We start from the raw sequence: 23698 nt of genomic DNA, 5'->3' as shown, positions 1-23698 counted from the left end.
TCCTTGCTCTGTCCAAAGGTTAAAAAACCTCTAACCAGCACCTCCATAGGGTATATCCAACAGAGCTGGCTTAAAAGCTTCAGGAAGTCTCTGATATGAGACAAAATGCTTCAACTGCTGAGCCATTTTAGCTGCAGCTTCATGTTTATCAGAAGTACTATGGATTAAATTCTATCAATCACAAGATGCAAATGTCAACAGATCCATCTGTATGATCATTACACACCTGCTGATGAAGATTGGTCAGTCAGTAAATACTCCATAAGAGCTTTAAACACCAAGTTGGTTTTTCTACTTGATGGAATAACAAAACCCACAAAATAACTAAGTATCTTTTCTCTCTTTCTCCTTTCCTCCCATGCTGTGGTCAAACCAAAGAAAGAAATACAAGAAACTTTCACACATTTATTGTATTGACTTGAATACAAAAGTGCAAAAAAAAGGTCAAAATAAAACAGTTACCTCCCCAAACAAATGAAAGCACTGATTAAAAATTGATTTTGTTATAAAAAGTGAAGGAATCAAATCAGTCACAGTCCAAAAAGCTATAAAGTATTTCCTCCTCAACTGAAATCTCTCTGGCTGTGATTTTCAATCTTGGTTGCAAACAAAGCGGTGCCAAGAGACAAGAGCTTTTAAATTATGTAACAAGACCGTAAATCCTCTTGGTGCTGCAGTGCCAAGCGGGACCTGGAGGAACCTGGTACCCTTGCTGGATTATCACAGTCTTATTAATATGCACGGAAAATACAGCGGAGCAAGGCGGATTATAAACCACGTCCTGCTTCCTGCTGCTGGAAATAAAGGAAAGAATCAGTACTGAGATTTAGGTTCTGGGTTTGGTAGCAAAGGTGAGGTACCCTGTGTGGCCTGGGACCTCTCTGGGTGGGGTAGTGGTCTTTAAGGTGGTGGATGTCTGGGGTGGAGTAGGTTTCTCTGCACTGTCGGGCTGAGGTTGAGCAGAGGGGTCAGAGCCGAAGTCGGGCAGAGGTAGGGAGACGGTTCGCACGTCGTGGACCCTCAGCAGGACCTCGAGGGTGCTGATCTCCTCAAAGCCCTCATCGGTCAGAGCCTCACATGTCCTCTGAACCTGCTCTATGCACGGGGAGAAGGAACACAGGCGACCACCTGGAGATGGAGACAGAGAAGAGAGGTTGTAGAATAGTTCTCCCAAAATAAGTCTGTGACATTTTGCCACCTTTTTCAGCCCCTCCGGGTAACTCCAAGTCCCCTGGAAGCTCCACTGATGACTATTTTGATCCATCTGTTAACTGAGGATGCATCGATGAGTCGGTTTGGACACTGGTATCAGCCGTTACCAGCCCTGTTTGGAGACAGCTGCTACTGGCAAATAATGTGGCAGTGTGGGAGTCCAACACCCTGAGAAAACTCAGCAGCATGCAATTTGTACACCCGTCTAAAAACAGAGGCATAAACCTTCACAAACAGTTGTTAAACCTTAGTGCTCTCTTGACACTCGGCCTAACAAGCAGGAGACACCAGGAGGGGAGAAAGTCTCTGTTGTTAGCAGATGTAATTTACTCTAAGTGATTCTATTAAAGATCCTGACAGGATCAGTGCAGATCCACTTAACCCGGGTTATCTGCTCGCCTTGTTCTCTAAAGGCCAACACAGCGAGACGGGATTGTTTGTGAGATTAACAGCAGATTTATAAATGAGTTTACTAAGAATGATTACACAATTAACCAGACTTTAATGTGACCACATGAGTGCTCTCTTTGGCAAATCTAAAGCTCCCTGAAGCATAAAGAGTCTCAAAAACAGTGGAGGAGATGGATGTTTTCAACGGTATCTCTGTGTGTAGGTAATTAAAAGAAGCAGCCAGGGACAGAAGATAAATAATCAGAACCAGATTTAAAAATTTAATATGGGCTCTTGAGAAATGTCGGCTCTCTCTAGGGAAACCAGAGATACTACTACCACTCTTAATAATTTGCTTTCCTACACCCAAAACTGCTTTCAAAGTGGATCTTTCTCCCTAAAAAAGCAGACATCTGACCCGTCGGGCTCCAGGTCTGAGTTTGTGGATCATCGGGGGATGAGTCTGCTCTTTAATAAACAGTGATCGCCGACCAGCTCCGGCCTCTCGTCTCTAAATGAAACCCAGCAGAGATCGCAGCGGGAGACCGGAGCAATGAGCCAAGAAACCTCTAACCGGCTGACCTGCAGGGTGAAGAATGTGGCTCCAACCAGGACAGCTGGAGACGGGAGGGGAAAGATTAACAAAATAAACAGAGTTCAAATATACTATCCTCTCTTAATATGAATTATGGGAATTACATTAAAGAAGAATGAAGGAATGGAGAAAGGAGCTGTTGCTGAGCCACAGACTATTATCAACAGCTTACTCTGACAAGATTGGAGTGACAGCAGTGGAAAAAAATCAGCTTAATGTTGTGCTAAATAGTGTAGGCCTGGTGAGTGGTGAAGCATTTCCATCAACACCAGATAACAGTTGTACAGCCAGGCTTTAAACATTCTTATCCAGAATGAGCTTAGCCTGAAGGCAGAGTTTTCATGTACCAGTTGATCTTTGTTCCAGCCCTCACCTATCACCACGAGCTTTGGAAAGTAAACAAAAGTGGATATTACTGATACGAGCTGCTGAAATGAGTTTCCTCAGGAGCGTGGATGGGCTCTGCTTTAGAGATAGGGGGAAGAACTCAGACATCCAAAGGGAGCTCAGAGCAGAGCTGCATCCAAAGAGTTAGATGAAGTGCTCTGGGCGTGTGATTCAGGTGCCTCCCTTTGGAGGTTTTTGCAACACGTTCAACTAGGAAGAAGCCCCAGGAGTAGACCCAGAGCTTGCTGGGTGATAATATATCCCGTCTGGTCTGGGAATGTCTTGTATTCCTGCAGGAGGAACTGGAAAAAGTTGCTGTGAAGAGGAATGTCTTGGACAGCTATCTAACCCGACCACCAGGGATGGGATTTTGGGGTAATGTCAGTACTGGAGTATCTGCAAGACCTTATGATGGAGCACTCGCTAATAAGAATTATATTAAAACAAATAAGTTGCACACAGACCTATCAGTGGTTCACTATGTTTTCTGTGGTGCGCTGCTCATCAGTGCTTAATCCTTGTTATGAATGAAACAGGACATGCTATAGGACATAATAGGACATGGTTTCTCCTGTCTAGATCTTTGTGTTGTACTTACTCTCAGATATATGCTGCTCTGGATAAAAGCATCTGCTAAATGACACTGTAACATTCTTTAATGCTATAGCCTGCTTCTGTGAATAATCATGGACTTAAAACAAGCGAGTCATCAGTTAAAACACAAGGTTAAACATGTTTAATTCATTGCTAATGAATGGCTGCAGCTTGTGTTGAATCCCCATACAGGCCAACAGAGATGTTCCTCAAAATAAGCACATTTGTTTTATGTTGCAGTTATTACACACCTTAAACTTTAGGAGGAGAGAGCACAGGTTTTACGTGATTACTGTGCTACATGTTTAGTACACTGCCATGAGTAGATGATGTTCATTTAGTTAAGTATCAGAGAAAAACATGCTGATGACTGGACTCAGACTAAGCTGTTGTCTGGCACACATCACTCTGTTACGCTGCTTTTATTTACCCATCATCATGACTTGTTTGAGCTTTCAGTGACATCAATGATGGTGTGATGATGTGTAGAAAATAATCAATTTCATGGCAGAAATTATACTGCTCACTGTCTTAATATTAGTAAATCTCCCACCACTTACTCCACCTCTCGAATTCTTGAAGCTAGGACTGGCTGCAGCTGATGGAACAATGGGTATAGACGATGGATGGATTAAAAGTCAATCACAAGGTTATAAAAGATGAAGTTAGCAACTTTTTAAAGGTGCTGTAATGACCCAAAATGTTATCAAGAGCACACCAGACCTCAACATAATTTCTAACAAAGCCTCCATTGGCATCCTTTGCATGTTATACAGCATTGAACTGAATAAGCCTTTAGCTACATTTGAAATTCTAAATGCATTTACCTCAGATAGTCCTTAGGGTCCAAAAACACTGTTTTCTAGGAATCTTCCAATAGATATTCTTTCTTGACTTTTCAGAGGGGAATAATATGACATCTGCAGTTATAATAGGACAAATCAGCCTGACAGGAGACAATATGAGTCTAAAGATGTGCTGTATGGAGAGACAGAGAACAAGTCTGCAGAGGGCAGCCGTGCTGAAGGCTTCATTGTGCCTGAAAAACACTACAGGAGACTTGGAGATGTTTCAGATAGCCGTCGTTCTTTCTGCTAACAGGACCAGTGTTCTCCCTCGAGACGGCCATAAACACAACTCAATGGTCTCCAAGCAACCAGGACGAACATGCAGGGAGAGGTTGGGTTGATCATTATACAAGGGTGTCTTTGGCGGTTATTAATAGCCTGGAATATCAGCCTATGTCCACATCTAGCATCCATACATGTGCGAAACTATGTCTCCTTATCTGGTTACTGGGTGTGGGTTGATGGAAGATGTTTGCGTTATTGTTTCACAATAATTCAGAAAGTTTGAGCGAACCAGGAGGGAAGATTAGCTCAGTCAGGGTCCTGGGTTTTTCTCAGAGAGGAGCTAAATAAAGGGCCGGGCTGCAGGCCAAAACATTAGAAGAATTACAACTCTATGTAAGAAAAAAAAAAAAGATATTTAAACATCCCTGCCAGAGTAAACCAGAACTCAGCAACCTTTCCTGAGCATAAGAACAGACCTGGAGTCGGTGTGTGGCACTGTGCGGAAAAATTAAATTAACAACAAAGTGATGTATTTAGGCTGCGGGTGAAACATCTCGCCTCGTGTCATTGTTGGGCAAATGCTGGATTTCCTCTAGCAGCCACTTTTACAAAAAACATACCTCTGTTGTTTTGCAAAACACCTCAGACATTTCCCAGCTGGGTTTCGTTAACTTTTCTACCAGGTGAAGCATCTCTGATGCAGTGGTGTTGAGGAGGAAACTGGATCTGAATGATGAGAAATAAACTAAGTGCTTCCCTTATGGAGCCTCATTCACCAGCTCTCTCCCTGCAGCATAACCCTGTATGGTCATGGGACTGCTCCTACAATGGCTGCACTCTATCAGTATCTGTATGTGTGTCTGAGTGTGTGCATGTAAGGGTCAACAGCTCATGAAAGGAATATGTAGCAGTGGCACCATAAAAGGGATTCAGAGAGGAGGAGGCTGAGCAGCATTCCTTCATATTGGGGCTTACTGTTTAAACACCACGGTACATTTATGTGCTGCAGGAAAATGCAGCGTGTAATTAGGCTTTGCGACTCATTAAACACTAGGCCTATGCATCTGGGAAAGAGTGCTTCTTTTTTTGTTATAAGCAATGCTTTTAGAAGTATTGCTCTAATTAATACAAGAAAAAAATATATACTGCACAGTTTTCCAAAATTATTTTTGACTTTAGAGGTTTATTGGCATTATCTGATGATGGTTTCTTCATCTGCACTTTATTTTTGAGAATTTTTTACACCAAGAAAGTAGAACAAGCTCCTACATATCTCAACATAATACACAATAGTTCAAGAGTAATAAATGCAAAATACCAGTGAAACTAAATGCAGGTTGATAACATTTTCTCTTCCACTTATTAAGCTTCTGCAAGAGAGAGCTGAGGCCTGAAGTATTTTGTTTTCTAGTTGTTCGTCCATTGTGATTGGAAGAATGTTCTTATTTACCCACGCTGATGAAACCGGCAGGGTTATGTAAAGGGTTCCGTATCTTTGTTTGTTCATTTTTTTTTTTGTTTGTGTGTGTACAAGATAACTTGAGAATGGAAAGTCAGATCTTCACCAAACTTTCAGAGAATATTGGGATACTGACAGGGAAGAATCGATTAGATTTTGGTGATGATCCGCGCACCCGTTCGGTTTTTCTCGGACTTCGAAATTTTGACCACCATAGTAATCAATGGGAGCGTAAGTTCCTCGAAGGTGCTGCTTAGGCGTGGGTCTGCCGCCTCAGATGGTCATTCTAGTTTGTTATTGTTTAAATGAAGAAATGTGGTCCAGTTCTGATAAAACTGTTGCTGTACTAAAGCTACATCCAAGCTCATTGCTAAACCGAAAGCCATTGCTACAGTAAAATAACTGCAATGCATGCTGTTATTAGATTAAGGATTTGTTTTACATTAAGTGCCTTCTAAAGCAAAGTTATAAAAAATGCATTTTTGGAAGATTTGGTCATATCCCTTAAATAAACTGAAATATGCACTGTTTTATCAGTAACTACAAAATCTCATAATTGTACATAGAAATAAGAAAACAGTAGGTTTTGCGCCCTTGTTGATTGAGACCTTAAATAAAAGTCATATTCATCCACAAACTGACTTTAATCATTCTTCTTTTTTTTTTATAAAACTTAGAATTTGCAAAACAAAAAAAGTGTTATTTTTGGGTGAAACCTCAGCTAGTGCAGAGTTACTCATTTTTTGAGCACATGCAGGTCAACTTGATTGATTTCAACAGGTTTTGAAAAGTTAATACTCTATGTGACTGATGGGTCTGGTTGCTAAGTGCTTTTTTTATGCTACATAAACCTTGACTTTTCCTCTGACCACCTGAGTGCACTGCAGACCTGCCCAGGCATGCTGCTGGTCGTCACAGAAACCCTAACATGCTATCTGCTACAACACTTCATACACACACACAAACTCACACGCAAGGGCAGAATCAATGAGAGCTGTCGGCTCAGATCGATGTTCGTTCAGGAAGAGCAGAGGCAGGCAACATGGCCGGAGGATAAATTCACAGGGTGGTATTTTAAAATGTGCACAGTCACAGTCATGTTACTGCTGTGCAGAGGTGAGTCAGAGGAAAGTCAGAGGCAGGTGACACCGTGTTCCTCTATGGCCAAACCATGGATTTAAACTGCATTTTTACACAAATACATGTATGCATATTTCAGTGATCTAAAGTTCACATTTCTGCCCTTACTAGACAGCTGTATGTTCATATTCCACTAAAGAAAGGTGCTGAATTCCATTGGTGATAGGGCCTGCAGAATGTAACGGCAATACTGGTTAACTTCTAGGTGATTTTTAATGTCTTAAATGTAATTAAATTGTGTCAGAATCTGAAAATCTCAAACTAATTTTGATATCTATCATGCTAAAGATGAAGCAATAATGTAACCAAGGAGCGCTAGCATGAACTGTGCTTTTCCTAGTCAAAACACTCCGGAAAAGAAGACCTTCAGAGAAATCCTAACTCTAATACAAACATGTTGTGCCTCACCATGTCTCTTCATAGCAGCCTTGGCATGCCTCACAGCCTCCCATGGGCTTGGGATGTCCAGGAACACGGCATCTGCCACTCCAGTCACCCCGAACCCCTCCTTGCAGACATCCTGGTTCCTAACAGTGACTAGATGATCCACCCGGTGCTCCTTAAACTCCTCCACTGCCTTCTCTGCTCGTTGCTGGTGGAACTCAACGGTGTGCAGGTGACCTGTGGGAGCGATGGTGCGCAGGATGGCGTGGGAGAGGGAGCCGCTACCCGTCCCTAAAACAGAGGCACCACAGGAAGAATGAGAACAGATGCTGGGAAGAGTCAAATTCTTGCAGATGAACAACACAAAAAAGTCCTAGTTAGCCTTTAACCTATGGAGGGATCTAAGTAAAAGTTTTGGTGCATGTTTGATCATGTGTAACAGGTTTCTAACTAACAGTAGTATTGGCCTGAACAATACTAGAAAAACATGTCATGCCATAACTTTGCTCAATGAAATACATGATGCCAAATAAACTGTCGTTTTTAAATTGCATTTTATTCATGCTTTTACAGAAGAGTATTGGGGCCACTGAAATAAAAAATTTGAGACGTAAATTTTTTTTTCACTTGTGAGAAAAAAGTCGGAATTCTGGGATTAAAGTCAGGATTCTGACTTTTTTCTTCAAGTGAAAAAAAAAGTCTCAAATTTTTTTCCACAATTCTGACTTTAATCTCAGAATTCTGACTTTAATCTCAGGATTCTGACTTTTTTCTCACAAGTGAAAAAAAAAATTCGTCTCAAAAATGTTTTTTCAGTGGCCCTAATACTCTTCCATATGCTTTTGTATTTCATCTTGTTTTAATTTTAACTTTTTAAATCTTGTGTTGTTAAGCACTTTGGGGTGCATTTTGTAGGAAAAGTGGTATATAAATAAAACTTAATGTCATTATTACTAACATGGCTGCGATAGATAAACTTAAATTAATGTACCACTGTTAGCTGTAGCAATATCCATTAGCTCTAGGTTCCTCTATAATTCAAAACAAATCCAAATTGTGCAACTTTTTTCACCACCAAATAGTAAGAAATTATCTTGACAGACGGAAAATTGTACAAAAGCACATCTGTAATATATAGGCCTTCAGTCAGTGGAAAATTGACTCTTATTCAGTGTGATTTATTTGGACTTTTTAAAAATGTGTTATTACAAATTATTACAAGTTTGCATTAACTGCCTTTCTAAATATAAAATCTATGAAGCAGAGAGACAAAATTATTGAGCAAGAATAGACTCGAAGGCTGCCAAAATCTGAAAAATAGCATGTTTTAAAGGGTCCAAGTATGCAGTTTAAAGCAGTATTTATGCAAAGTGCATCATCGAGGAGCAGTAAAAAGCCTCTTACTCTACTGCTGTCTCCTGTAGCTGTGGACTTGAAGGCGGTGATTTGATTTAGCTCGAATAATAAATCAAGCTGATTGACAGAAATGAAGACCTTAAGTGGCTGCAAGACTTTGGGAGATGATACTACCCACTGAATAGAGGTAAAACATGATACATGAAGACATACTGAATAAGAGTTTCATGTATGATTGAGGGAGCCTTTACCCTTCTTAGCATCAGGTTGCATGTAAACTGATGTACTGGATTTAGATTTAGAAACAGAAAAAAATGGTCCTTGTCTTTTAGTATTGTAAATCAAGTTTAAACCTTGGATATAATACTAAGAAAAATCTATCTGTTTTGGTATTCCAGCAACAAAAAATTAAGCTTTACACACCCAACTGGGTACTTTCTTATTTTCAGTAACCACATATAAAAAGTAAAACCATCCTGGCTGAAAACCACAAAAACTAGTGCAACTCAATACATTAGAATATCATGGAAAGGGAATTTTTTCTGGTATTTAAATACAAGAAATCAAACCTCCATAAATTCTAGATACATCATGCACATAGTGACGTATTTCAGACCCTTTTTCCATGTTTTATCTTGATGATTACAGCTTACAGCTCATAAAAATACAAAAATCCACCATCTCAAAGCATAGAATGTTGCAGAAAAGTCCAATTTGTCCAAGTCCAAGTCCAAGTCTTTATTCTCCTAACTTGAGTTCAGTACACACGACTACAATCATGGGGAAGACTGCTGACTGACAGTATTCCAAAAGACAATCGTAGTCATCCTCCACGAGGAGTGTAAGCCACAGAAGGTCACTGCTGAAAGGGCAGGCTGTTCTCGAAGTGCTATATCAAAGCTTACTCATCAAAGTACATTGGTAAAGGTTTTGGTAAAGGCTTTGCTGATGTTTCTGTGATGTTTGGACATCCCTCTCTCTCTCTCTTTAAGGTATGTTTTTAAAAATATGACTTAAGATCTGACGCTTATTTTAAGTTTTGGTACTTTTTGATGCTATCAAAAAATAAATAAAGATTATGTCGTTCTAAGAAGTGACATCAAAAGGTATTGAAGATTTAAAAATTTGACAACCCTGTGAGTATCACTACACTAAATTTCTCTCACCTAAATCCCGCACAAAAGCTGCTTCATCTCATAAAACCACACATTTACATCCTGTCTTCTCTTCTAAATGACATTAAAAGCTTTCCTGTCAGCTGCTTTAGTCTCATCAGCAGAGATCAGAGCTGTTTCTACAACACATTTTCACACTGCCTCTCTCTCCTCTGTGACTGCTAAGTGGATGCTACACATCTGAGTGGGCCCTCTTTACCCTGCAGTGGTTTTCTTTAACGCCCGCTGATGTGCAGTTTGAGAGAGAGTGATGCAAGTGAGTGTGAGTTTACAAGAAGTATAAATAAAACCGGTCATGTGACTCGCAGTGAAGGCGGAGAGGATTGAACATTGAGAATGCAGCCAAAGGCCCGCCGTTCCCATCCTCCGCCCCCCCTTCTTCTTCTTCTCCTGATATTACGTCATTGCCGCCTTTGTTTGAGTGGCGACAAAGAGGGCAATGTTTACCCCACAGCAGCACTTTGACTTGCTAAAAGCTCACACTGCTGAATTAAATCGCCTCTAGCTGGAAATCAATGGGAGGAGGGAAACAGTTTCTGGATTTGTAAGAATTTAATAAACCGTACCAATGCTGAAATGCACATTTAAAAAAGCATTAAGGCTCCAATACAAACTCCAGCAACAGAGATACAAAGACAAACCCAAATACCCTCATTAAAGATTCTAACTTTTATTACTATGGCCAAAGAACTAATTGTGCCGATTTCCCGCCCTATCACTGACATTGTCAGTAACTGTGCATCAACATAGGGATCATTTGGTGTCTTTTAGTGTAATGCAACTGAATGCAAAGTGATAAACAAAGCAATTGTTTTGTTGATAATGTAGTCAAGAATTGATGAGTTAGAAAGCATCATTGTCTCCATAAAGAAGTTTAGTTTGTAATGGAAATAATGTTTGTGACCAGAGGACATTTTCATAATTGTGACTTTTTAAAGGCAAGGTGAAACAAAACCCAAGGACAACAAAGGGACTCTATTGGTTCAGTATCAATGAAATTAAAGATGCCAAACAATCACAACATAGGGACTTTCTGTCAACACTGCTCCCTTTGAGCCGTGTATGAGTCCCTTTCTTCTTTTGGGATTGCGGGATTAGGGATTAGGGACAGGACCTGATGCAATGTCAGTGCACTTTCACCAACAAAATGTAATGTGATTTACTAAAATGCAAGCTGGAAGGTGTACGGCATAAAAAAAAAAAATCCTGGTTTTAGCCTCTTTAGCTTCCATATGGAAAAAAACTGATGGTTCAGGTGTTAAAAGTTAAGCAGTGAAAAAGTTGACTGATGAAAACCAGAGCGAGGGGGCCGATATAGAGTCCAAACAAAGCTGTATTTTAGACCAGTGGTTCTCAACCTTGGGGGGTCACAAGACACTGAGAGGGGTTCACCAGATACCTTATAAAAAACTAAGAATATTTTTTGAATTAAACTGTTGCAATTTTACACCAATTTTTAGCCTTTTTTCCTCACTTTTAACACTAATTTTGCCAGTTTTAGCATATTTTTGCAACTTAAAACTTATTTGTGTAAATTTTAAACCCTTTCCACTACTTTTTTCTGCCTTTTATTGTCAATTCTAAACCAATTCTTGCCACTTCTGCCTATTGTTTCCTCTGTTGACCCATTATTGCCACTATTAACCACTTTTTACACCCCTTTTTGCCCATTTTCACCACAGTTAACCCATTTTTGCCAGTATATATCAGTTTTGCTCCCATTAAGCCTAATTTCCACCAATTTTTTGTACTTCAAAGCCATTTCAGCCACTTTTAATCCACTTTTACCACTTTATGTGCCTGTTTTTGCCACTTGAATTCATCTTTGGCTACTTTTTGCCACTTTTATCTCATTTTGCCACTTTTAACCCATTTATGTCCTTTGAAAATCCAATCTCACCACCTTTTCCACCATTTTTTTGCCATTATTAACCAATTTGAACAATTTTTAACCCATTTTAAATGTTTCAACAAAAGCTATTTTCCTTTTAAGAAGGCTATTATCTACACAGATGAATAAATAAAGATATTCGTTGCTTTGATAAGAGTGGTTATTATTCAGATCAAATATAAAATATGGTTTTCATAGCTTAACTTCACAATGGACCATGATTTTGCTGACAACAAACTTTTTCCTTTCTTATTGTCTGCACATGAGAACCACTGATTCAGACGATGAGAAGACCAATGGCTGTAAACTAGATTATAATGGAACAGGGGACCCGCTGGTCAAGGTTTAGAAAATAAGCAATTAAAAAATGAGCATGTTAATGGTTCTAAAAATGAACAAACTTTATAACAAACTGATTTTTTACAGTTAAATCCAGGGGTGAAAGTTTCCAGATTGTTTTTTATGTACCTATCTACTACCAAGGGTGAGAAATACGGATTTGAGTGGGTTTTTAAATTTGCAGTTTCTAAGAATCCCCTCAGGTTTTGGAGGTTGTTTTAGAACAACACTTAGGATTAAGAGGGAGTTTTTCAAGGCAGATTTAAATGGGTTAAGAGAAATCACGACCCAAATTTCTGAACATTTCAACAACTCAAAGTTTGGACTTGAGATGGACAAAAACATATGATGGAACAGTTTGAAAAGAGTCAAATTACATAAGCCTTAAACTAAGTTTTCCTGTGATAGCGAGGAAATTTAAGGAATATCAACTTAAAGAATCAGCTCATTATCCCTAAAATACAAGGTAAAATACAAAGAATTTTTGCTTATGGCTGCTTGTACCTTTCATTTGGACTGTTGGGGGGATTGAAATGGTGCGGCACCGAAATGCAGCACTGAAATCTTTGTTTTGATCCTGTTCAGTAGGTACAAAACCTACAGAACAGGCAAGGAGAAAATAACATATGACCAAAAGTTAGAGCACAGCCTGAGAAAAGGGGAGGTTCAGCATAGTTAGTTGTAGTCATTTGCAAATTATGATTCCAGTGTATTATGTATGCATAATATGGTAACATGATCATTTTAAATGGCTACATATTCCTATCTGACTACACCAAACTCTAAAACCTTCCATTTGTCAGACTGTTTTAAATCTTCTGAACCAATTCTAATCTAAGGAGTTCACGTCTGAGAGTTATATGGCTGTGATTTGTGAGCCTGGACCTCAAACACTCCCCAAATTAATCTGCATAAACAGATGATCAATCAGCAAAGAACCGACTCTGGACCTCAGGCTTCATGCCAGTCTGCTGATGGGTTCAATGTCCAATCTCTTCACTGTGAAGTACGAGGGGGATCCAAATCCACTAGAAATACTCTCAAAATCAGCAGTGTCATGTCAGAGACTTGTAAATACAGAATGAAATGTGGCTGTAGAGCACTACTCTTTAACCCCTGCTTTAAAATTGGATATGGTCTCATGTGCCTTTAACTGGATAAGAATGAGAGATGAAGACCTAACAACCTTTCCTGTAAACAAGGCCAGCTGTAAAGTGTTTTGGAGCCCAGTTGAGTTCCAGTTAGTAAAAGATGAACATACGACTGTGCACTGGTTTCTGCTTTGATACAAGACAGAGGAACACTGAAGTCACAAATCTGATAAATAGAGGAAGGAGTACATGATAACAAAAGCTGCCTCGAACAATCACTCTAGCTCTGTGGGATCTTTGCTAAACTTCCAGAAGAATCATGACAGGGAGAATGCTGACGTTCAAGCACAAACACACATGTTTACACAAAAAAAAAAAAACTGCTTCAAGCAGTGAAGTATGATTCGCTCAGACTACAACACAGCAGGAAATCTCTGATGAACTCTTTCCAAAGTTGAAAATGTACATTTTTTTCTTTACACCAAGTCCAGGCAGCTCATGAGTCATGTGTGAATCAGTGTTGGAATTTGAGTTCCTGACCCTTATTTGTAAATATCAGCATGATTACATTAGGCTGCTTGGGCTGATGGGAATGTGATTATTTTGCAGGTTTTTGGACTAAATGTCAAATGATGATGATGCAAATGAAAACTGAATCTCATCTCATATTATAGTGCCCATCCATCCAAAGGACATTTAGCTAATCCACTTGGCAAGTAAACCAGCCAGTGGTGCGTCATTCAATAAAATCAGACATTCATAGATCTGGGGCCACAAATTTACAAGAATCTGTCCAAAAACATTCAGTAGACATCTTTTACTTTCACTTTAAAGAGTACTCCTGAGAAAACTCAGTTCACTGACCTCTTGCCTGGTTTTGCTTCTCATCCAGTCAAACCACCATGTTGTGTTTGATAGTAAATGCAGAACAGAAACACAGTTGACCTGCGTTTTCAGGTCAGTGGTCCCATCCCCCACCACGTTTTCATCCTCTTGCATCATAACTCCCTCTCGTACAGAAGCCGCCCACTGACATTACGTCCTCTTCTATGAGCAGATTAGAAATGATTCACTGGTTGACCATTTGCATCAAAGCAAAAAATTCTCGTTAAAGGGTGATTTGTCAGAATTTGTGTATTCATCTGCTCTTTCATACATTTACAATCAGTCATAGTGGAAAAACAGACAGAGGTTTTAGCTAACACATATCTATGAGTCACACAGAGTTCCATTTCCTCTCATTAAAACCCTGAAAAACATGAGGGAATACCACTTCTTTATTTCATAAACAGCTGTAGATAGCATACTGCAATACTGTACTAATTTTGTGCATGTTTTAAGCCATGTAAGCTCATGGCTCTTGGAACTGCAAGGGAGTTTGGTCCATCCACCAACAAGTCTGGACTGAAGAATCTCCACTATTTCAGATGGACTGACTTGAACCTGTGCACAGGCATCATGGACTATCATGGCTCCTCAATGATGAATCTGACTGTCTAGTGAGTCTTTGGCTAATTTTGAAAAAACATAACATTTCTACTGACAGTGTTACATCTTAGAAATATTAAGACAAAGGAAAATAGCCAGTATATTATAACTTTAACTTTAGTCAGGTGGCTGGGGTGGAAGCTTAGCGGCAAAAAAGGTTATGGTAGTGGCTTCTACCATTGAACACTGTAGCGGTGCAGCACCTGGCATTTTATTCTCCATCTCTTCAAAACGATCCAAGTTTACATCACCTGACAACCCCAGAAAAATTAAGAAATCCAATTAAAATTTTTTTTTGTTTGTCTGGACCCTTATAAAGCATCTGGCACACGATTTAAATAGCTAAAATCAGGTAAGTCACAGCCCCAACTTCACTTGGGTGATGTTTATGTACCAGTATATCTACAGAAGTTGAGAACCCTTCTGCTTACATAACTGCCAGGATGAAACTCTACAGACTTGTGGAGTGTTGTAGGTATTTTTGATATGGCTGGATCAATAATGCTGCTGTTTAGGAAGTGAAGGACAAGAAATTCTCCACCATGAAAAGTGCTGCTAAGTGCTAACATTGGCTAGTAACGTAGACTGATAATAGTATAAGGATCCCTGTTAGCGGTCACTTTCAGTAAGAACTGACTGTTAGAAAGACAACCATATTTTGATCTTGTTAAAACACTACTTAATGGCAGGACTGGAAGAAGTTTGTTTGGCTTTGTTCTGTTGGGGTATAATTTTACTTTTCTCCTGATCTGTTGGTACGTCACGCTGAAAAACAACTTGATCTAAAAAATAATAATAAAGTGGTTATTAAACTAGTTAAAACATGTTGGTGTCAACTGACACCATCAATATCTCCACAGCAGACACAGAAAGGAAGGCTGATTTACCCGACAAGGTGCAGCTCCATGAGTGTTTGACATCACGTGAAAGTTATGAACTGGAATACCTGAGATAAACTAAGCTTTAATGTACATTTTTGAATGCTATTCTAATATCATGATGGAAGCATTACCAAACACATTTAAATGTAAGCAAATGATCTTGTACAGAGTCAAACCATCCAATATGAAAATAAAATCTCTGTTAGAAATGCATCGATCATGAAAATTGGGGCAGATACCGATACCTTTATTTAACACAGCATCTTCGCTGACGCCAATGCTTATTTTCATTGCTTCTCTTGGTGTTAGACTCATAGTATGCAAACAAATATCTCATTAAAAATGTCTCATTTGTTTCAGCAACTAGATATACCAGATGATTGAATAACATTGTCATTGATATCTGTTAATGCAGCATTATTTTGGATGGTGGCTGATGTCTGTGAAAAGGCTGATACTGTAACACTACTGTAATATTGATGTTTAACCAAAACATCTGTGAATCCCTTGTCTTCAGATACAAAATGTTGATTCCAAACAATACTCTGTTCTTGGGAATCAAGGTAGTCTATCATAATTAATGCTTTACTTAAGCAACTATATTTCCTTTATTAGTTTAATTCATAAAATAGGACAGAGCGCATGAATTAAATGATATGCAATACCATCAATTTCAGTATGTGACAATTAGCACAGTAGCTAGATTTTAGGAGTGTGAGAAATGCTAGCTGAGATTTACAGGATGCGTAGAGGCAGACCAGAAGCTCCAGTTATGTAGCCCCACAGAACTGGAGATTGCCGATGCAGTTGTCCCTGACAATCTCAGATAGTTTGTGAGGCAGCTGGGAACAAAATGACCACAGCTTATCCTCCATTAACTGTTTGAATCAGCCTCATCTTCCTCTCGTGAGCCCAAATCTCATCTCATGAGTTAAATTTCATTTTCAGTCCTAAGTCACATATTTGTTTACGAAAATATTTTAAAATATCTTTTCTTCCACCTCATAGACAGCAGTAAGCTGACTTATTCAGAGAAGTAGCTCCATTTCACTGGAAAGCGAAACAAGCCTAAAATACTACTCCGTCTTTGTTAGCGGGGAAGAAACGTCTCTGTACCAGCTGTGTGCCCCTGGCTGCTTGAACTTGTCATTTTTCTACAATGTTAATATCGTGACTCAAAAGCCCTTGAGCTAGCTACAGGGAGCATTAGCTGAGTGTACTGGCATTTTAATCTGCTTCATGCAGGTACAAAAAATAATTCTGGGACAATCTTCCTCCAAGGTGACTCCTCTACATGACTGAATGCTTGGCATGTAGCAAAAACAAAATTATCACCTGTTATCACTGGATGTTTACACAGCTTACTGACAAACTCATCTCCCCTTCACAGGACATCACATACTGCTTTAAGACTATCAGGCTGAACATTGTGAGCCACCACTGTGTCGTACAAATGCTGATTAGTACCTCATGGAAACATAATGGTATTCAAGGATTGTGTGTGGCTAATGAAATGCTGCATTCCAAAAGTAATCGAATAAACACGGCTTTTCATCTTGGAATAAAACCATTAATTCTCCTAATGCAACCGTGATAAGGCTTTCATGGTGTCTCTTTTCATATAAATTAGTTTAATTTAATGCATGCATGTAGATGCAAGGAGTGTTAAATGTGTATTAAAAGAAAGGCAGAGTAATGTGATCGCAATGCAGATAGTGCAGCTCCATCCATACGGTCTGAGCATGTGCTGACTAAACAGATTTCCACCAGACCTTGTTCATCACCCAAGAGACCCCTCCAATCCCTTCTTGCACACACACAAACATACAGCTTTCCCAAAGTACAATCAATGCAGTGACATGGGCAGGGCTGCCAGCTGTAAAACATGATGAAGCACTGCAGCACACACATTAACATCCCCTCCCATCCCCCTCACTGCCCTTGGATTGGAGGAAACTGCAGCTTTTAGCTGGCAAAAACCCATCGACACATTGTGAGGGACAGCATTTAAACAAGCTGAAACATAGGATGGAGGTTTAAGTATTTAGGTTCAACAAATGAGTAGTAAAGAGAATATTGTTTTATTCAAATTCCTCCAAGATATCTGTGGCTATTTTACAAAGATGTGATGATACATTGTATGCATAATACGATACGATCTTCTATTTATACATTTTTAAGTGTGCTGTTTATTGTTTAAGCCACTCTAAACGCCATTGCTGGTGAGCATGTTAGGCAGAAATTCTGTGGTGATAATTTTCAGTAGTTCACACGTGCCTCTTCACCTTTGGGTTTTCGTTTTTAACCAGTCAAGGAAGTGAGCCTGAATGCACTGCATTGCTCTAAAAATGAAAGCTACATTTACTTTTTTGTGACTACATACTAGCACCATTGTAATGATAGGTTTTTGTGAAAGAATAACCAAATTAATGCATATCTTGAATCAGGTAGTACATTATTTTAACAGTGTGTTAGTGTTTTGTTTGAATGTGCTTTGTCCCTTTCAAGTAAAGTAAAACTGGTGCACAGTCTAGATGAAAGATGCCTTACAGTACATAAAAAATACAGCACTTCAGCTCTCTTGTCCTGCCGATGTCCCTCTTTATAAAGCTTGGGGGTTACTGGGTACACATATTAATGTGCTGTACAGTCAGTCTCATCTTGTTGACCTTTATAACCATCAACATGCAAATTGTCCCTGACAGCACAGTTAAAAGAGCCAAACCAGAAAAAAGCCCTCATGAAATGAGAAAACAGAGACTGTAGATTTTCAAAACTCAGCCTTAAACCTTAAAAGGAACCCTGCATGATCAGACAAGTTCATCTTGTTGGATTGATATTTGTATCTCTAATATGTATATTGAACTAAATAAGACTCACCAGATATCCTAGATATCTGCATTTTGAGTAAATTTGAGCTCATAAACTCACCAGGAGGCTGCCATGTTTTGGTCTGCGCTGGGAGTGTGATGTCAGTGCCGTATGCAATAACCGTTTCTCAGACGGTTTTGCTGCCATCACAGCTTTCATACCAGACATGAGTTTGCGGCGTGTTGGTGTTGTCTCCCTGCTGTCAAAGCTTTGTCATTCCTCCCAAGTTTTACCTCAACAAAACTCCCTACAAGTGACTGGATTCATGGAAGCGTGCCAGGAGCTTTTCAATATAAAAGCATTATGTACATACCTAAGGGGTTTCTCCAAAGAAATGCCAAAGTGGGCCTTTACTTTGAAAAGCGGAACCGGAAGTATTTTTGTACTGCGTTTATCTTTACCTGCAAGATTTTGAATCACGTGGAAACAGAAAGCTTCATAAATTGCAGAAGTTTGGGGAAATACTTTATGAAACAGATGCATTTTAGCTTGTGGCCTTCATCTGGTCCATCAAGAAACAGATTCCAAACATATTCTACAGATGTGGATGTACATATTTGCTACAACAAGGTAAATATTGCTCTGTATTTATCATTTTCCTGTCTAGTTTGGCCGATAACCGCTTGTGGGGCAAGGAAAAAGTAGAAGAGATTTCAAATATTTAATTTCTCCATGCGTAAGACATACAGCATCTCTGAGATGCAGCCCTAGCACTGGCTGCCAGTCTGAAACAGTGGTTACTGCACAGGAACAGTGGGGAGCGCTGTTGCACGGTGACATCACAGTGCCAGCGCGGACTAAAACATGACAGCCTCCTGGTGAGTTTATAAACTCAAATTACTCAAAATGCAGATATTTAGTAATTTTTTTTAGCTAAATATATATATGAGAGATAGAAATATCTATCCAACAAAATGAACTTGTCTGATCATGCAGGGTTCCTTCTAAGATTAAACCACTCCTGTAAAAAGAAGTGGTCCAATGAACCGGTGGAACTTTGGCATCAGCCAACGGCCACCCTGTGAACCCTCACTGGCAAAAAATGTGGCATGTGCCTATGACACTTGCCAATGTCAAACATGGTAAACAGACAAATCTGAAGTGTATGCTGACGTAAAAGAAAATGCAAAATAAAACAAAAGCAATGATAGACAGTGTTCTGACAAGCATGCAACCTCCAACTGGCTGTCCAGGTCAAATAGAGTCTTGATTAAATAAGGATGCATAAATATTCCATAGTGACCTCTATTATATTTGTCATCATACTATATGGTTCTACAGTTGTTGCAGACCATGTTGCATCTTTTTCTGTATAATTTCAACCACTGGAACACAGATCAAACATGGTTTCAGGGTAAAAAGAAATTGTTGGCAACACAGCTATTTCAAGTTCTGTGTCTTGTTAGAAATCTCAGATCCAATATTTGTTCTCAATTAACCTCATTAATTCATACAGTTGTGCCTCCAAACCTTTCTAATCAACCCTTTAAACTTAACTATGTATTATTTTCCCCTTTGACTTGAGCTTAGTTTTTATGGTACAAAAACTTTGTCTTGCTCTACCCCTTACCTGACTCGCAGACGATGGATCCTGGTTTCAGCTCCAGCATCATAGTGACCATGGAGATATCAGTAGTGTAGAGGATCTGTGTGCGGTGCGGCAGGGTGATGGTCCATAGCTCGGGCGTTGGGTGAAGTACATAGACCCACCCACCTTTGCTGCATGTGACTTTTGACCCATAACGCTGACCAATGAGGTCTGAGGAGTGCCGAATGACCCCGTAACGGGTCTGTGTTTGGGCGCCTTGCTGCACCTTGACTGGCATCATGGAGTCATGGCTCTGGTAGATAATGGCAACATCTCCTGCCTGAATGCAGTCCGAGTACTCCACAAAACTCATGGTGAGCACTGGATCTGAAATAGGAATGAAGGAGATAAACTGAAAAACTATAAATACACACATACTAAGCTTAAAATAGAATAATATTATCTTCACAGGATGCTGAAGGCTAAAGCTCTTGGAAGTTTTCTTAAGTTCTCTAAACATCATGCCACAAACATGTTTAAAAATGTAATGAAGTACAATACATTCACCAGTACATATTTTAGTAAAATGCAAAAAAATGCAGTCAAAATAGTGCACGTACACAAAAAGCTACTTGATGAAAGTCACTTCATTACTGTAATCAGTTACTTTTCATCACGGAGAAATATGGGTTTTGGCCAGAATTCAATCAAACATGTAAGGAGGCTTCTCCTCTGAAGTCAAAGCCTGATGCCTACATTACCCAAAATACAACTGGATCATCTGAAATTCAGTTCAAGGAGTAGTCATTGCCTTTGTCACATCATATTAAATCTATTGTTGGAAAAATGGGACTGGTAAATACTTTTCACATCAACTTAAAAGTCGCAATTACAACTAAAAAAGTAGGTTATGAATCCCCTGTAACCTGCAACAAGTCACAGGTGCAAAATCATTGACATTTCCCTTCAACTAGAAAGGGGACAGCATTTTGAACAAGAGGACTGCAGATACAACGTGGTATTTATAAGAACACAACTACGTGAAGTTTGTATTAATGTCTTTATATATTTGGCTCCTCTTAGCACGATTTTTTTTAAAAATGAGTTGTTTGAATATACAGTTTCTACTTTGTTAGATGCTGGCAGCGTGGTTGCTATGGTAACCTGGAATAACTGAATAACATTTATTTTTTTTTAAACCAACGTCTTTCAACGAGAAACAACGGCCATTTCATTTAACAGCGAAGCTTAAAAGAGCGAAGACGGGCTTTTCGTTTCAACTTTTCAGCTTCACTACAAAGAAAAAACAGAAACATGTCAGACAACATTGAGAAAATGTAAGTGTGATTCTGAATATTTACTTTATTTAACCAAATATCTGAAATGTATTGGGGGAAAATATGGCAATGTGTCCAAGTCCGTTTTAAGTGTCCGATAGGCTACTGAATGCAGTTTAGGTGATGGGTTGGCGTCAAAGTATGCTAACGAGCAAGGTAACAGTTGTGATATCGTATTAAATTTAACCTTGGTTAACGTTTATGTAAATGTGGTTACATTAGGAGTTACTTTTACATTAACACACTAAAACGACTATTTTTAACGTACACTAGCTAACTTAACGGTATAGATTTTTTTAGCTAATTTTTCCAACGTTTGCCTTAACGGTTATCAAACTGTTACAAAAGCTAGTTAACGTTAACACAAGTGATAGACTTACATACAAGCAAGGTAACAGTTATGATATCGTATTAAATTTAACCTGAGTTACTGTTTATGTAAATGTGGTTGCATTGGGAGTTACATTTACCTAAACACACTAAAACGACTATTTTGGACGTAAACTAGCTAACTTAACGGTATAGACTATTTGGTTAATTTTTCCAACGTTTGTTCTAACGGTTATCAAACTGTTGAGAAAGCTAGTTAACGTTAACACAGGTGATAGACTTACATACAAGCAAGGTAACAGCTGTGATTTCGTCTTAAGTTTTAACATGAGTTACGGTTTAAGTAAACGTGGTTGCATTGGGAGTTACATTTACCTCAACGAACTGAAACGACTATTTTTCACGTAAACTGGCTAACTTAACTATGTTGACTTTATAGCCAATTTTCCCAACGTTTGCTCTAACGGTTATCAAACTGTTAAGAAAGCTAGTTAACGTTAACTCAGGTGATAGACTTACAGTTTGATTAAAGCAAAGTCACAGTGCAAAAGTCTTTATCTTCTTCGGAAAATAACCACTGATTCACTTTCAACTTGCTAACCAGCTAGCATGCTACCGGTAGCTATCATAACCGTTACAATTAAGCATTGATGGAACGTTGACGACGCTTAACTTACCCTTACTGGATGGCGTTCTTCAGTCGTACGGTGAAAATAAATGGCAACTGTTAATAAGCGTTAAATCTCGTTTTCAAAGCCGTTAAAGGTGGACGTGCACAGCACTGGCAGTCGTCCATTCCTTTCCACATACACGTGGTGTTGTTTTCGGAGGAAGCTTCGTGGATACAACCCCGGATGTAGAAGCGCTTCGCTGACAAGTAAAGTCCATTTGACAACGGAGTCGACTCAAAAAGGCATCCCAGGTGATTTGTAAATCTGCGAAATGTCTCCATAAACTCAGCTTCAGGTGTATCGTAAAAGACCGTGGAAATCGCTCAAAAATTGATACGCGCGTATTTCAACAAATACTGACGTAACGTCACCTTTTGAATGTGAATATAGCAGCAAGCAAAGATAAGATAAAGCTAACATCCCCATCTCACCCACAATTCTTCTGTAGAGTCCAGGAGACAGTCCACAACAGAATTTGCAGTCATTTTAAACAGTGAGACTGACTGAGAGCCTTTCTTATGTTAAAATGGTATACAACACAATAAAAACAGCCAGTGACAAAATACTGTAGGTTACTTCATTTTTACTTAAATAAGAATTAGCGCTGTCAAGATTAATTACATTAATCATGATTAATCATGTTCCATAATTAGCACATTAAAAATCACGTTTTATTAACCCTGTCAGCACACTTTGTTTAAGCCAGTGGGCAAGTTAAACATCACCTTGTGGTAACAAACAATTACTTTATATCCCCTTATTTCCATTTCAATCCATATAAGTTCCTTTTTCCAAAGCTTAGTTCATGTCATAATCTTTGACCCACCTATAAAAGCGGGCCTCTATCCGAACAGGACGTCAATTTAAGACAGTAGAACACCCCAAAATGAAACAATGCAAAACAGTGAAATTTTAAAATGCAATTAAAGGATATAATTGTGAGTAACCACAGACACTCTGAGATCAATTGTGATTAAAATATTTAAATCTTTTAACAGTCCTTATAAAAAACATAACAGAAACATAACTCATGATTTTGCATTATAGCCTATATATCAAAGCTTCTAATAATAATCTAAGATTATTTATGGGTTTTTTTATTTTGTACCAATCTCTGGTCAAAAATGATCTTTTTCTTTCAAGATTGTGGCCTGAAATTCAACTAAAGTGGAGAAATAGAACAAGTGACAAGGGAATTTAACTGTGGTGCACCTTATCTTTGAAGAGTAGACTGAAATGATGTCTTTAAAGTAGGGATGCACAGATACCAATACCAGTACTGGTGCAGACACCAAGTCCAAGTACTTGTATTCATAAAACATTGCAGATACTGTACTCTGCCTCATTTTAAAGCCTGATTTCTCCGATGTTTAAACAAAATTGAAAATGTCAAAAATAGAGGAGAATGAAAACTATGCACCGATAAATTGTTGGGAAGAGGGATGAGAAACATCTGATGAAAATAAAACCTTTCAAACTAATTATTAGTTAGTAGTTATCAAGTTC

At 38.9% G+C, this 23698-nt stretch overlaps 1 protein-coding gene across 1 annotated transcript; it reads right to left on the bottom strand.

Moving 5' to 3' along the window:
• Nucleotides 1–391: 391 nt before the first annotated feature.
• On the bottom strand, nucleotides 392–22356 carry trmt61a (tRNA methyltransferase 61A). The gene is made up of 4 exons (XM_041812390.1): nucleotides 22199–22356; nucleotides 19897–20241; nucleotides 7259–7525; nucleotides 392–1128 (listed from the first exon to the last, which is right to left on the bottom strand). The coding sequence occupies exons 2-4, from the start codon at nucleotides 20225–20227 to the stop codon at nucleotides 827–829; spliced, it is 900 nt and encodes a 299-aa protein (XP_041668324.1). The 5' UTR covers nucleotides 20228–20241; nucleotides 22199–22356; the 3' UTR covers nucleotides 392–826.
• Nucleotides 22357–23698: the final 1342 nt, after the last annotated feature.

This window comes from Cheilinus undulatus, linkage group 18 (assembly GCF_018320785.1).
Source record: "Cheilinus undulatus linkage group 18, ASM1832078v1, whole genome shotgun sequence".
NCBI classification, from domain to species: domain Eukaryota; kingdom Metazoa; phylum Chordata; class Actinopteri; order Labriformes; family Labridae; genus Cheilinus; species Cheilinus undulatus.
This window is presented reverse-complemented; position numbering and strand designations above follow the sequence as displayed.

Bases quoted from the DNA above. Each gene is read 5' to 3' on its own strand.
- trmt61a (XM_041812390.1), bottom strand. From the start codon at position 20,227: ATGAGTTTTGTGGAGTACTCGGACTGCATTCAGGCAGGAGATGTTGCC. The intron at 7,526-19,896 runs GTAAGGGGTAGA...CCTCTGTTTTAG, and splicing joins ATCCATCGTCTGCGAGTCAG to GGACGGGTAGCGGCTCCCTC. The intron at 1,129-7,258 runs GTGAGGCACAAC...CTCCATCTCCAG, and splicing joins GGCTGCTATGAAGAGACATG to GTGGTCGCCTGTGTTCCTTC.